Source organism: Nycticebus coucang, chromosome 8 (assembly GCF_027406575.1).
Source record: "Nycticebus coucang isolate mNycCou1 chromosome 8, mNycCou1.pri, whole genome shotgun sequence".
Lineage (NCBI taxonomy): Eukaryota > Metazoa > Chordata > Mammalia > Primates > Lorisidae > Nycticebus > Nycticebus coucang.
Genome location: NC_069787.1, coordinates 91,640,844 through 91,655,930, shown reverse-complemented (window position 1 = coordinate 91,655,930; position 15,087 = coordinate 91,640,844). Strand labels below are relative to the sequence as shown.

Here is a 15,087-nt window from a genome sequence, read left to right as displayed (position 1 = left end):
CCGACCCAAGGATACCTCATCCGGAACCATAAATTTCCAAGAGCCAGGGACTTTTCCTGCTGCAGGAGCTATAACCCTTGCCCACCCTATCCTGATTGTTCCTCTCTGCCAAGACCACCTGGAAAGGATCAGGGAGACAGGGAGACAGAGCAATGAGCTGAGAGAGCAGTGGGAGAAAGGAGTAAAATGACAGGAGATGGGAGTATTCATTCATTCATTCATTCATTCACTCCCCAGTCGTTCCTAAACTCCCACTCTGCTCCAAGCCTAGAGCTGGAGGATAGAAGATAGAGAACAGGCAGACGGAGCCCGCTGGTTTGAGGAACAAAATGTGAACCCGTGGGAACAGAGAAATAAGCAGGCGTGGGGCTTCCAGAGTCCAGAGAGCGTAGTAGGAAGTGTGTTACATTAGACAGCCCGGCAGAGTCCACAGGGTGGCTCGTGTACGGACGGATGCTTACTCTCCGTCTCAGCTGATGCTGAGGAAGAAGGAAATGAGAAGCCATCCTGGCACTCCCAGAGGAGGGGACAGCATGGGAAAGGGCCAGTCAGCCTGTTCTGAAGGAAAGCTGCAGGTAACAGGTGTGTGGCCACCATGGGCCTCCATGTCTGCCCGATGGGCATTTCTGTAGAAGGAAGCGACCCAGGACTTACTAGGTTAGCTGTAACCAGGTGCAGTTTGAAAGGCACGTATCCCAAGCCCAGCCTCCCTCAGGCAGCAGGGAGGACTGTCACAGACTGCGCGCTGAGACCCTGTGACGCCTGGGAGCCCAGCACTAACCAAGGAGGGATGTGTGCACAGGAGACAGAGGCCAGAGGCGATCAGCAGCCAGCCCAGGGGACTCTGGGGACCAGTTCTGGTAACTGGAGAAAAGAATCTGTTTCTCTCTCCCTGTCTCTCTCTCTCTCACACACACACACACACACACACAAAATGATTGACCTCCGCGTTTGCTGCCTCCTCCCTTCAGCTCTTAGGGCTCAAGTCCCAGCCCCCGTGTCCCCTCAGAGAAACTGGTACAGGGCATAGGGAGAAGTAGGAGGGTGTGTGAGTGCCATCGCCAGCCACTGTCCCTCTTGCTCCCCTGCTCTGACTAGAGGCTGTTACACTCAAGGACACACTCCCAGCTCCAGAGACCCTCATGGCTGAAACAGTTCTTATACACACAGCAGACCCACTGGGGAAGGCCACACCTGTCATACTGCATGAGGAAACACAAGCTCCCTCATTTCTGGCTCTGCCAGAGTTTGGTGGAGACCATGACTATCTTCCTAAAGTAAACGAGAAACAGTTCTCCACAGAGTGTGTTGCACACACCCTCACGCCCCAGGTGGGCAGAGCTTGAGAACACACAGGAGACTCTCCAAACATTTATTCAGGTGATTTCTGAAAACTCCCCCCTCCATAACTGCCTCAAAACAACAAAGGGTGTCCACAGATATGGCCACAGATGGGTCCACAATGGGGTACAGGGGACCTTCTCCCACTCCAGACAACTAGGTCAGAGGTGGGAGTCCCAGGCCTTGTACCTCTCCAGGGACCTGCCAATGCCTCCTCAGGTTCTTGGAGTGATCACCGAGCTGACGGGTTTCACAGGCTCAGGTCTAAAGCTTGCTTCACGGTTGATGCTGTCTCTTCTTTGGTAGATGTTCTTCAAGATGGTGACGAGTCATTGCACCCACCTAGCAGGTGTACCGGTCTCGTAGCTGGGATCAGTTCATTCCCTCCTTCCCACAAGGCAGAGCATAGCCCAACTGGGGTGACCAGAGCATCAGGCAGGGACACTTTCCAGGCCCCAGTCTCCCTGCCTAGCTCACATGTGTGGGCCTCCAGAGGGCCAGTGCATCCAAACAGGGATTTGAGGAAAGGGCACTGAGACGGAGTGGGAGGTTGGTCAGAGGAGACCCCTACGTGGGAGACTCCAAAACAGGAGGAGTGGGCTGGGGCCATCATGGTGTCACCAGGATGTCCAGAGGCAGCACCAGACACAGGAATAGAACAAGGAAGCCTACTGAGTCCAGACAGGACGCTTGACCCACGTGAGCAATGATCCAGTCCATGTAGAAACTAACTTCCATATAAACTCCTGGAAATTCTTTCTTCCCACAGCCAAGGCCCCAACTCACAATCCCGACCTGGATCCAGGTGTCATTTAATTCACAGACCAGGGGTCCCCCAGAATCTCCCTGGAGAAAGAGAGGGAGCTGGGTGATGGCACTGCAAGGTCTTAGGGAGGATGGACACAGGGGCTTCGCCTGATACCTCAGCCCTGGGTTTCAGCAAATGTGAGATTTGAGAAATTGAACATATTTAACAAATAAAAAAATAAAAAAATTGTTTTCCGAAAGGTGAATATATAAAGAAAACATACCTATTCTGAGTAATAATGAGTAACGTACATTGCCTGTCACATAGAAGGGGCTCAAAACATAGAATCTGTATTTGGGTGAGTATTTGGAGTTACAGACTAGGCCCTAGATTCACGATGCCCTCACTTCAGTCTTCTTAAGGTGCTTTAGTCCAAGGGAGCCTTGGTGACTTGTCCTCACCTCCCATTATTTGGATTAATGGTAAATGGAGGCACAAAGAGATAACCTTGACCCCTTTGGCTGGGGATGCTAAAGCTTTAATAGGACACCTTGATGCTGAGGCAGCTGGGGCCCATGAACTGACCTTGCAGGAACCTTTTCCTTGGTCATCATAGCCACAGATGGACCCTTCCCTGACGGCTTGATGCCACCAAATCTTTTTCTCGAGTATCTCATTACATTTCTCATGACGAAGAATGTGTACCTTGACCTCCTGAAGCTCAGATGGCCCTATGTGAGCTGAGTCAACAGAGAGACAATTTTGGACTGAGTGGAATTCGCATAAGTGGGGCAGGAAAGCATACCTCATACTTACTTGGGATCTCAATACAGTGGGTTCACACACAGACACCTCTTAGGCATTGGATACTATCCCCATTTGACACAGGAGAAAATGAAGGCCACAGATGATATGGGGAGAGGAGGATCCAAAACAAGGCAGGAGAAATAGGAGCAGATCAGGAGGTCTGGGCATATGGGTCAGGCCTTAATGCTAGCACTCTGGGAGGCTGCATTCTCTAGCCAGGGCGACAGAGAGAGACTCTGCCTCAAAAAAAAAAAAGAAAAAAAAGAGAGAGAGAACAGATCTGGAGAGAGAAGGCAAGGCCTTACCACTATAAGAAATCAAAACCTATCTATCTTCCTAGTCTGTCACCCCAGCCAGCAGCAGTAATGGTGCATCTGTGAGGCATCTTTCCTTTCTAGAGCAGGACCACAGACTCTAGAGGTCTCTGGCCCCTGCTCACACTGAGGAAGCTCCCTATCTACTCGGAGAGGTACTTCTCAGGGGAGACAGTTTACATTCTCAGGCAACTCATCACCCCCTGAGCTAAAATCCACCCTAGAGAGAACCCACCATGCCTTGCACCAGAGCCCCCAGTCCGGACAAACCCACAGAAATTCACAACCACTTGTTAAAGTACTCCCCAGCAGCATATTCTCCATCCTCCTTCCCTCCTTACTGTGAAATCAGCCTCCCGTCCCTCCCTTTGGCTCTCTGGCCAACCTCAGGGCACCAGGCAGCCTATTTTCTGGTCTGACTTTGCTTTACTCTTGCTTCATGGTCTCACCTGTTTCAGTGAGTCTGCCCCATCCAGTCACCCAGCACGGAGTATCAGTTTTCACCATGAAAGTCTTGTCAGGGAGGCACACAGGCTGGATGTGTGTGGAGTAATCCACAGGGATAATGAGCTGAGCAAGGGCGATGTCATTTTGAATTGCACTAGGATCATAATCTTGGTGGATAATAAATTCTTTAACTGGGACCACAACTGCGGATCTGGACTGATGATGCACATTTATGTCTCCCAACATCACAAGGTAATGCAGGTGTCTGCAAGGACATCCTCCAGGGTCTATATCCTCTGATTCCACACCATAAGGTGCTTCCCAGCCTGGCCCCATCTTCCTACTCCAGCCATCAGCCACTTTCCTCCCTCCAAACCATGTCCCCTCCACCAACCCCCACCCCAATAGTTCTCTGGCATTCCCAGACCAGCAGCAGCAGCACCTGGGAATGTGCTAGAAATGCAAATCCTCAGGTCTCACCCCAGTCTGGAAAAACCTATGGGACTGTCCCTCCCTTTTTCAGATGAGGAAGAGAAAGCTCAGGGAGCGGACAGGTCACACTTCCTGATCAGGGGCTTAATCCCTGGGGCCCAAACACTCACCCATGTACACAGTGGGCTGCAGTCATCACCCACCGACTGGCGATAAGGGAGCCCCCACAGATGTGTTGCTTCCTGACCTGCAGGCTCACCTGCCAGGGCCACTTCCTCTCTGGGGCAGGACGTCCCCCAACTATCCTCATGCTCCTCTGGCCACATGCTGGAGCAGGTCAGTGAAGGAAAGGAACGCAGAGTAAAGTTGCTGCCGAGCTTCCTGCAGGGATCATCCTCAGCCCCTCAGACGGGGCCCCTGGGGTCCCCCACACTCCCCGGGCAGGCCTGTGTCCCTAAGACCCATCTGGCAATGGCTGTGTCCTCACATCTCAAGGACAGGCTGAGCACGGGCAGCACAGGAAGGGCCGTGCGCCCCGAGACCCCTCTCCTCTGGGGCAGGGTCCCTTCCCCCTCTGACCAGGCCACTTCTCAGGGCAGGGAATGGCCCAGAAACATCACCTGAAGGAAATATCGTCGTGGCCCCTGCTGGTGTTTGTGTCTGAGCCTTTACCAAAATGTCGGATGAAGAATGAGAGGGGCCTCGGGCAAATGTCGCCAAATGGGGTGACACTGTGCTTCCCCTGGATCCGGGGCCTGCGGGGAACCCTGGATCCCCGAGGGGAGGCGGCAGCGGCCTGGTGGGTCCGGGGTCGTGGCCGCCCCCTGAAGGGAAAGGGGAAGGTGGGAGCGGCGCTGGACCCCACTGCGGCCCTGTCCGACCGTCCCAGGCCTGGCAGAGCCGGGGCTGAAGTAGCAGCAGCCAGGCCAGGAGGCCCAGGGAGCCGGCGCGCGCGGACGCCATGGCTCCGCAGGCAACCTCGGCCGCCTCGTGGCGCCCCCTCGCGGCGGCTCCGCCCCGCCCTGGTTCTGGCGGGAACCTGCTGCTAATTTTCCTGAAAGGTGGGAGGGTGTTGTGTGGAGATTGAGGTTTTTGAATGTGGATGTCGTGATGTTTTAGCATAATTTGTTGAAGGGGATATCTTTGTCTCCATTGTAGTGCCTTTGCTCACCTGTCAAAATCATTTGAGTATTTCTATGAAGGTCTGTTTGTGGGTTCTTTACTTTGTCCCAATGATCTATTTGACTATTCTTTCACCAAGACCACATTGTCTTAATTACTGTAGCTTTATAGACGTCTTACGTTGGATAGTATCAGCACTCTGGATTTGTTCTTCTCCTTCAATACTGTGTTGGCTACTCTGGATCTAATGCCTGTCTATATAACTTTAGAATCAGTTTGTCAACATCCACAAAATAATTTGCTGGAATTTTGATTAGAATTATGTTGACTTTGTTATAAATCAAGTTGGAAAGAAGTGTCATCTTGATAATATTGAGTCTTTCTATCCATGAACATGGAATAAATACTTCTGCATTTATTTGGTTCTTCTTTGATTTCTTTAGCCTTTTTTTTTCTTTTTGTGAGACAGAGTCTTTGTCACCCATGCTAGTGTGCTGTGGCATTCTCAAAGCTCACTGTAATCTCAAGCTCCTGGACTCAGGGAATCCTGCCTCAGCCTTCAGAGTAGTTGAGACTACAGGCACCTGGCAAGCATGCTGGGCTGATTTTTCTATTTTCTGTAAAGATGGGGCCTCACCCTGACTCAGGCTGGACTTGAACTTCTGGCCTAAAGCCAGTGTTTCTCAACATTTTTTATCTCACGGCACACTTGAAACTAAATTTCTGCAGCACACTTAAGTTACATTAATCAAAAAAAGAGTAGAAAGAGAATATACTTACTGTGTTTTGACTTTCTTTCAAAAAATAATTTAATTAATGAAATTTAAACATTTTGCAGCACACTTAAGTCCTCTCATGGCACACTGATTGAAAATCACTGTGTTAAACAGTCCTCCTTCCTTGATGTCCTAAAGTGCTGGGATTACAGATGTGAGCAAATGCTCCTGGCCCCATTAGATTTTATAATTTTTCTTATGTAGATCTTGTACATATTTTGCTGTATTTATACTTAAGGATTTCATTTTGGGGGGTGTTGATGTAAATGGTAATGTGTCTTTAATTTCAAATTCTGCTCATTCATCGCTGGTATATAGGAAAGTGATTGGAGTGTGTATATTAATATTTTATCCTAAATCCTTGGTATAATTGCTTAGTAGTTCCAGGGGTTTTGTTGCTGTTGCTGATTCTTTGAGCTTTTCTACATAGAGGATCATGTGAACTGCAGACGAAGATGGTTTTATTTTTTCCTTTCCAATATGAATACCTTTATTTCCCTTTCTTATCTTATTGCATTAGCTAGGACTTCCAGTAGAATACTGAAAAGGAATAGTTAAGGGAGACATCCTTTCCCTGGTCCTTATCTTCAACTACAAGCCAGTTAATACAGAGTTCACCCCTCAACTATCCTATTAATTGGGCTCTCACACTCTAGGCCACCACACACGTGCCCTAATTACTTCAGAGGCAGTTACAAGACAACAAGGGACAGCCCCCGTATTGAGATTATTCAGCCCAGGCAATCCTAAATCTGCTTACCCTGGCTCATGCCCTCCTTCCCACAGAAAACACAATAAATATCTGCAGTCCCCCACTCTTTCTGCCTTGTCGCTGACCCTGGTGCTTCCCCATGTAGCTCCTATCACGGGGACAGGTATACTCCTTCTTTTGGGATCTGTGTTTATAAGAAAGTATATTTTCTTTCTTTTTTTTACAAAGCAGACTTATCACTGAAAAATAAAGTACAGATAAATGAAAAATGTATAAAAAATGAAAATCACATCTATTATAACTTCCCAGGGATAAATATCATTAAAATTTTGATGGACCTCCATTTAGATTTTTAAAAAATTTGCATAAATACTTACATAAATAATGAATTTAAGAATGAGATTAGACTGTATGCACTGTTTTCTGTTACTTAAAAATATGCTATGAATACTTGTTTGTGATAGTAAACATATGTTTTCAATAGCAGTCCCTCCTGATCTGTTGTCCTTATCATATCTAAGTAGTAATAAAACCTATTCAAACTATTCAACTCAATTAGATAGACTGGCCAATCTGAGTCATTTAGACCTTCAGACATTTTCTTCATGTAGCACAATTTTTCTCTCAAGTTTTTTTTGTTTCCCAGTGGAAAGAGCAGAGCTGAGATTCAGACAGGCTTGACTTCATATTCAATGTTCTTCATGTTCTTGATTGTAAAGCAGGGGTAATACTACTTGCCTTACAAGTTTCTTGGGATTGATAAATGCTGTATTACCAGATTGTGAGGTCTCCAAGTCTAATACTGATACAGGAAAATGGACCCCAGAATTGGGGTCTTGCCTGAAAGCCAAGTGAGTTCTTGGCTTCACACAGGAAAGAATTTGAGAGCAAGTTGACAGAGTAAGGCAAAAGCAAGTTTATTGAATTAAGAAAAGAAAAAAAAAAAGGGAGGCTTCTCCATAAATAGGGCAGCGACTATCTCTCAGAATAACTAAGAGTAGCACTTTGTTGAGTTTCTGGGGTCTTATTTTCTATTTTTTATTTAATTTTATGTTAAGCAGAGGGAGGATTATTCATAAGATTTTTGGAAAAGGGGTGAGGAATTACTGGTACTGAGGGTTCTGCCTCTTTTTAAACCATATAGGGTAACTTCTGGGAATTGCCATGGCATTTGTAAATTGTCATGGCACTTGTGGGAGTTTCTTTTAGTATGCTAATACATTACAAACACGGGATAATGAGCAGTGAGAGTAACTTGAGAGCGTGGCAATCTTAGTTCTAGCTGGTTTTTGGCTAGCGTGTATTAGATCGTCTACTGGTGCCATATTAGTAACAAACATATACCACAGTTTGTTAATCCATTCCTCAGTTGGTGGGCATTTAGGTTGTTTCCACATTTTAGTGATTGTGCATTGAACTGCTATAAACAATCTAGTGCAAATGTCCTTATAATAAAATAATTTTTTTTCTTCTGGGTAGATGCCTAGTAATGGGATTGCAGGATAAAACGGGAGGTTTAATTTGAGTTCTTTGAGGATTTTCTATACTTCTTTCCAAGGAGGTTGTATTAGCGTGCAGTCCCACCCCTGGTATAAAAGTGTTCCCTTCTCTCCACATCCATGCCAGCATCTGCAGCTTTAAGACTTTGTGATGTGAGCTATTCTCACTGGGGTTAGGTGATATCTCAGGGTAGTTTTGATTTGCATTTCTCTGACGATTAGGGATGAGGAGCAGTTTTTCAAATGTTTGTTAGTCATTTATCTTTTTCCACAGAGAAGGTTCTGTTCATGTCTCTTGCCCAGTGATAGATGGAATTGTTTGTTCTTTTTTTGTTGATTAATTTGAGTTCTCTGTAGATTCTAGTTATCAGCCCTTTGTCAGATTTAGAACATGCAAATATCTTTTCCCATTCTGAAGGTTGTCTTTTTGCTTTACTTATTGTGTCCTTTGCTGTGCAGAAGCTTTTCAGCTTAATTATGTCCTATTTGTTTATTTTTGTTATTGTGATTGCTGTTGAAGTCTTCTTTGTAAAATCTTTCCCCAGTCTGACACTATCGAGTTTTTTTCACACTTTCTTCTAAGATTTTTAACGTTTTATATCTTAGATTTAAATCTTTCATCCATCTTGAGTCAATTTTTGTAAGCAGTGAAAGGTGTAGGTCCAATTTCAGTCTTTTACATGTGGTTATCCAGTTCTCCCAGCACCATTGTTGAATAGGAATTCTTTTCCCCACTGTATGCTTTTGTTTGTTTTATCAAAGATCAGATGGCAATAAGAACTAGTTTCATCTCTTGGTTTCCTATTCTGTTCCATATGTCTATGTCTCTATTTTTATGCCAATCCCATGCTGTTTTGATCACTATGGACTTGTAATATAACCTGAAGTCTGGTGAAGTGATGTCTCAAGCTTTGTTTTTATTACTAAGAATGGCCTTGGCCATATAGATTTTTTTTCTGGTTCCATGCAAAATGAAGTGCTATTTTTTCCAGTTCTTCAAAGTATGATGTTGGTATTTTAATGGGGATTGTATTCAATCTGTACATTGCTCAGGGTAGAAAGGACATTTTAACGTTAATTCTTCCCTGCCAAGAACATGCATGGTATGTTCTTCCATTTGTTAATGTCTTCTGTTATTTCTTTTCTTAGGGTTTCATAATTCTCTTTGTAGAGATCCTTCACCTCTTTTGTTAGGTATATTCCTAAGTATTTCATTTTCTTTGAAGGTACTGTGAAGGGAATTGTGTCCTTGATTTCCTTCTCAACTTGGCTGTTATTGGCATATATAAAGGTTAATGATTTCTAGACATTGATTTTATACCTTGACACAGTACTGTATTTCTTGATCACTTCCAGAAGTTTTGTGGTTGAGTCTTTGGGGTTTTCTAAGTAAAAGATCATATCATCAGCAAAGAGTGAGCAATTAACCTCTTCTACCCTCACTTGGATGCTCTTTATATCCTTTTCTTGACTAATTGCATTGGCTAGAACTTCCAGAAGTATGTTGAATAGTAGTGGGCCATAGCGGACACTCTTGTCTGGTTCTAATTATTATTATTATTTTTTAAGAGATAAAGTCTTACTTACTTGCCCTCGGTAGAGTTCTGCGGCATTGCAGCTCACAGCAACCTCCAGCTCTTGGGCTTAGGCGATTCTCTTGCCTTAGCCTCCTGAGTAGTTGGGACTATAGGTGCCTGCCATAATGCCTGGCTATTTTTTGTTGCAGTTTGGCTGGGGCCAGGTTTGAACCCACCACCCTCAATATATGGGGCAGGCACCTTTCTCACTGAGCCACAGGTGCCACCCTGGTTCTAGTTCTAAGTGGAAATGCTTTCAGTTTTATTCCATTCAGTACGATATCAGCTATGGATTTGTCATAGATGGCTTCAATCAGCTTAAGAAATGTGCCACATATGCCTATTTTCTTAAGTGTTCTTGTTAGAAAAGAATGCTGAATTTTATCAAATGCTTTCTTTGCATATGTTGAGAGGATAAAATGGTCTTTGTTTTTGCTTCTATTGACATAGTGAATTACATTTATGGATTTGCATATGTTAAACCAGCCTTGTATCCCTGAGATGAAGCCTACTTGATTGTGATGTATAATTTTTAAAATGTGTATCTGCAATCAATTAGCTAAGATGTTACTGAATATTTTTGTATCTATATTCATTAGTGAAATTGGTCTGTAGTTCTTCTTTTTAGTTGGGTCCTCTTCTGGTTTTGGAATCAGGGTGATGTGATGGTTGTTTCATAGAATGTGTTGGGGAAGGTTCTTTCTTTCTCAATGTTTTGGAGTAGTTTCTACAAGTTTATCTTTGAAGGTGTGATAGAATTCTGGTGTGAAGCTGTCTGGTCCCGGGCTCTTTAGGTTGGAAGATTTTTTTATTGTTTCTTCAATCTCAGTGCTTGCTTGATATTGGTCTGTTTAAGAGATATATGTCTTCCTGGCTAAGTCTAGGGAGATGGTGTGGTTCTAGGTATTGGTCATTTCCTTCACATTGTCAAATTTCTCTATTTCATAGATTTATTTGTAGTAGTAAAAAATAATCTCTTGTATATTGGTGATATCATTTGTTATTTCTCCCTTTTTGTTTCTGATTGAGGTTATTAAAGATTTTACTTTTCTGTTTCTAGTTAATCTGGTCAATGGCTTATGGACTTTTTCTTTTCAAAGAACCAACTTTTTGTTTCATTAATTTTTTGAATGATTTTTATTTTCAATGTAATTTACTTCTGATTTAATTTTGGTTATTTCTTTTCATCGGCTAGGTTTGGGATTGGATTGCTCTTCCTTTTCCATTTCTTTAAGATGATTCATTAAGTTGTTGATGTGCTCTCTTTTTGTTTTTCAGATATAGGCCTCTAATGAGATAAATTTCACTTTTAGGGTTGCTTTTGTAATATTCTACAGGTTTTTTTTAGGTTGTATCTTTGTTGTTGTTATGTTTGAGGAAGTTAATGATTTCCACCTTTATCTTTTCCTTGACCTAACTGTCATTCAGCATAAGATTGTTTAGTTTTCACGCCTTTGTGTGGGGATGAAAATTTTTGTTGGAGTTGAGTTTCACCTTTATTTCCTTGTGATCTGAAAAGATATAAGGTGTAATTTCAATTCTTTTAATTTTGTTGAGGTTTGATTTGTGTCCTAGGGTATGATCTATTTTGGAGAATGTTCCATGGGCTTATGGAATAATGTATATGCCTTGGCTTTGGGATGGTGTGTTTTGTATGCGTCTAATAAGCATAGCTGTTCTAGAGTTGCATTTAAGTCCCTTGTATATTTGTTTAGTTTCTGTTTAGATGATATGTCCAGCTTTGTAAAAGGTGTATTAAAGTCCCTAGGTATTATGGTGTTATAGGATATCAAATTGCTCAAACCAATTAAGGTCTGTTTCATAAATCTGGGAGCATTTAAGTTGGGTACATAAATATTCAGAATTAAAATGTCCTCTTATTGTATTGTTCCCTTGGCACACACATATTTGACACAAAGTATGAAGTATTCATCTTTATCTTTCTTGTCTTCAGTTGCTTTAAATTCACTTGTATCTGAAAATAAGATCACAATCCCTCCTTCTGATTTCCATTTGACTGAAATATTATTTTTCAACCTTTCACCTTGAGTCTTGTTTTCTCCTTTGAGGCTAATTGTGTTTCTTGGAGACAATATATAGATGGCTTTAGCTGTTTTATCAAATTAGCCAGCCTGTGCCTCTTCAGTGGGGAATTCCAGCCATTAACATTCATTTAGAGAATTGATAAGTGTGGTGGGGTTCTATTCATCTTATTTTGTGAAAGTTCACTGCTTAGTTTCATCCTTTGTGTCATTGTGGAAGCAAAGTTTTGTCCTTTAGTTTCAGGGTGTTTGCTTTGCTGGTGGTCCATTCTGATGGCCAGTATGGAGAATAGGTCTAAATATTTCCTGTGGGGCTGGTCTTATTGTGGCAAATTTACTCAGTGTCTTCACATCAGTAAAATATTTGATTTCTCCATCAATTTCAGAGCTTAGCTTAGCAGGATATTGAATTCTGTGCTGAAAATTATTTTGTTTAAGAAGGTTAAAGGTAGATGACCATTTTCTTCTGGCTGAAAAATTTCAGCTGAGAAGTCTGCTGTCACCCTGATGGATTGCCCATCAGTCAATTGGTGCTTACTCCTGGTTGCTTGCAGAATTTTCTCTTTCATCTTGTCACTGTACAAATTCATGAGAATGTGTCTTGGAGAAGCTCTGTTTGAGTTGAGATGACCCAGGGCTTGATATCCCTCAGAAAGGAATGTGTTGAAATCTTTGGTGATACTTGGGAAAATTTCATTTATGATATCCTCCAGTATGGCTTCCATTCCTCTGGGACATTTTTATTCTCCTTCTGGGATACCTACAATTGGTATGTTTGAATGCTTTGTGAAGTTTAATAATTCTCTGAGCAAACGTTCTGCTTTCTCTCTCTTCTGCCTCTTTAACTGCCTATGTTAGCTCAAAAGCTTTATTCTCTAGTTCTGAGATTCTTTCTTCTGCATGGTCTAATCTGCATGGTTATTGATACTTTATACCGCATCTTTAAGTTTCCTGATTGACTCCTTCAATTCCTTAAGCTCCTCTGTATCTTTTCTATACTCTTCATATCTTCCATCCCTTATTTGGTTCTTTTTTAAATTTCCTTTTGGTTATTTTCCACCTTCTGAGCAATTTCCCTCATTGTTTTTATCATCCATATTTTAAATTCCCTTTCTGCCATTTCTATCATTTCTTTACAGATGGGATCCTCTGTGGTAGCTACCTCACGATCTCTTGTGGAGGAGTGGGGGGGTGGGGGGTGGAGGCTTGCTCTTTTCTGTTTTTTCATGTTGCCAGGAGTTTTTTGTTGTTTCCTCCTCATGAATGTTTTCCTTTTGTCCATTTACTTCCCCTACTTCTTCCCTTTAACTTTCTCCTCTTTATTTATTTTATTTTATTTTTTTATTAAATCATAGCTGTGTACATTAGTATGATCATGGGGCACCATACACTTGGTTCATAGACCGTTTGACACATTTTCATCACACTAGTTAACATAGCCTTCCTGTCTTTGTGCTTAGGAGTTGAAGTGTCCTTTTTATATAAGGCCAAAGAGAAGAGTGAATAGCAAGTAGAGCGAAAAGAAAGAAAAAGGGCAAAGAAAAAGAAAAGAAAGAGTAAAAGTAAAGACTGACAAAAAGAACAGAAGGACAGAAAGAGAGATATGGGAATAATAGTGTCATTCAGCAGGGTGCTTTGATCCACATCTGCAATTTCTGACATCTAGGAGGCTGGGCTGGGTAAGTCTGTCAAAGTCAGGAGCTCCTTGCCAGCCTGAGGAAAAACAAGACCCCCCACCTTCACCAATAGAGAGGGGGAAAAAAAAACAACCCCAAACCAAAAACAAACAAATAAAAAAAACAGTAGTATGTCACGGTGGGGACTTACCAATAGCATCCTTCCAAAGGCCAAAGCTTGGAGGACCCTCTTGACCAGGGGATCAAGGTTTCCTTAGGCAGGCCAATGTTGTGGTACCCTAGTCCAGGCCTTAGAGTGATGCTCTGACCCATAAATGAAATATAGATTGACAATGAATAAAACAGATGAGAAAAAAAGAAACAACAATAATAAATGTATATAAAAAAAGTGAAAACAAACTCATATAAGATGTAAAAAAGGGGAATATATCTTAGGTATTATTTGAGAAATTTATGCAGAAAAGATAAGAAAAGTAGAAAAATCTTTACAAAAAGAGGAAAAAGACAAGAAATGGAAAGTAAAGAAAGAATAAAAGGGGTAGAAAACTAGCAAAAATGTAGTACTTATTATTGAAGAAAGTAAAAATAAAAATACAACAAAACAAAACAAAAAAACCTTAGTGGAAAAAGTTAGAAATAAAAAAGAATAAAAGGAGAAGAAAAACTGTAGCAAACATGGAGCCCTTACTATTGAAGAAAGAAACAATGAAAAGTTATAAATACAAAAAAACAAAATCTAGGGAGAAAAAAATAACAACAACAACAACAAAAAAAGACACACACACACACACACACACACACACACACACACACACACACACACACACACATATTGCAATATATTACCTGGAGAACAGGTGATGTCCTCAAGTAAGGAGAGGCTAATCATGATCTTGATATGGTTATATAAGATGGGAGCTGGAAGGTACTATCTAGTTGCTGAGGAGACCTGGTCCCATCTTCCTGGTTTATTTTTGCCCTCAATCCCTCCAGGGTTGGGAGCCTGAAGCTCTCATCAGCCTACTTAAGAGACACACCTTGACCTTTCCAAACAGTGTCCCTTGGGCATGAAGTGGCTTTCCTAGGAAAGTGGGTTTTGCTCAAGTCTCCCCGACGGTGGCTGCCCAGTTCAGCAGGTACGCCAGAACTGGCCTCAACTAGGACACTGAAGGGTGGTCCTCCCAGGCAGCTCTTCCACAATGGCAGTGCTCTGCCAGCACCTGAACAATGAGAGCTCTGCTCCTGTCAGTGGCTCAATCCCAGCTCCTAGGCACTGTTCAAGATCACTCACTTGCCCAAACTCTCCCAAGGTAATGCTAGCAAATACCCAGATTAAAAAAAAAGCAAGACAGGCGTTCTCTGTTTGAAACACATTGCCGAACTGGCCAGCATCTGCCAGCACACTAGCCTTCTGTGTCTGTTCTCCACTGCTCTCTTTGTTGCCTCCTGGAATCTCCTACTACCTCCCTGTGCCCCCACCAGTGATGTTTCTGGGCAGGGCTCCCCAGTCAGAGGTGCCTAGTGTCCTTTCTCCCTGATCTTTCTGCTTGCTAAGGCATGGGAAGGAGTAGCTTCAGAGCCTGCTTCTTCAGCTCCACCAGGTGAGTGTCGCAGTTCTCATAACCTAACACAG

The 15,087-nt window shown here is 42.9% G+C and overlaps 1 protein-coding gene across 1 annotated transcript; it reads right to left on the bottom strand.

Annotated features, from left to right (window-relative positions):
* Positions 1–1,637: 1,637 nt before the first annotated feature.
* LOC128592425 (serine protease 44-like) lies at positions 1,638–13,730 on the bottom strand. Its single transcript, XM_053600353.1, has 5 exons — positions 13,645–13,730; positions 4,260–4,416; positions 3,660–3,780; positions 2,675–2,829; positions 1,638–2,187 (listed from the first exon to the last, which is right to left on the bottom strand). Exons 2-5 carry the CDS (start codon positions 4,413–4,415, stop codon positions 1,951–1,953), a joined length of 669 nt encoding a protein of 222 aa, XP_053456328.1. The 5' UTR covers position 4,416; positions 13,645–13,730; the 3' UTR covers positions 1,638–1,950.
* Between the last annotated feature and the right edge of the window lie 1,357 nt (positions 13,731–15,087).

Excerpts from the sequence above, each read along its gene's own strand:
- LOC128592425 (XM_053600353.1), bottom strand. The coding sequence starts at position 4,415 with ATGTGGCCAGAGGAGCATGAGGATAGTTGGGGGACGTCCTGCCCCAGA. Across the intron at positions 3,781-4,259 it reads GCAGCCCACTGTGTACATGG|CTCATTATCCCTGTGGATTA; the intron begins GTGAGTGTTTGG and ends GCCCTTGCTCAG. Across the intron at positions 2,830-3,659 it reads GGGCAGACTCACTGAAACAG|CTCACATAGGGCCATCTGAG; the intron begins GTGAGACCATGA and ends CTGTTGACTCAG.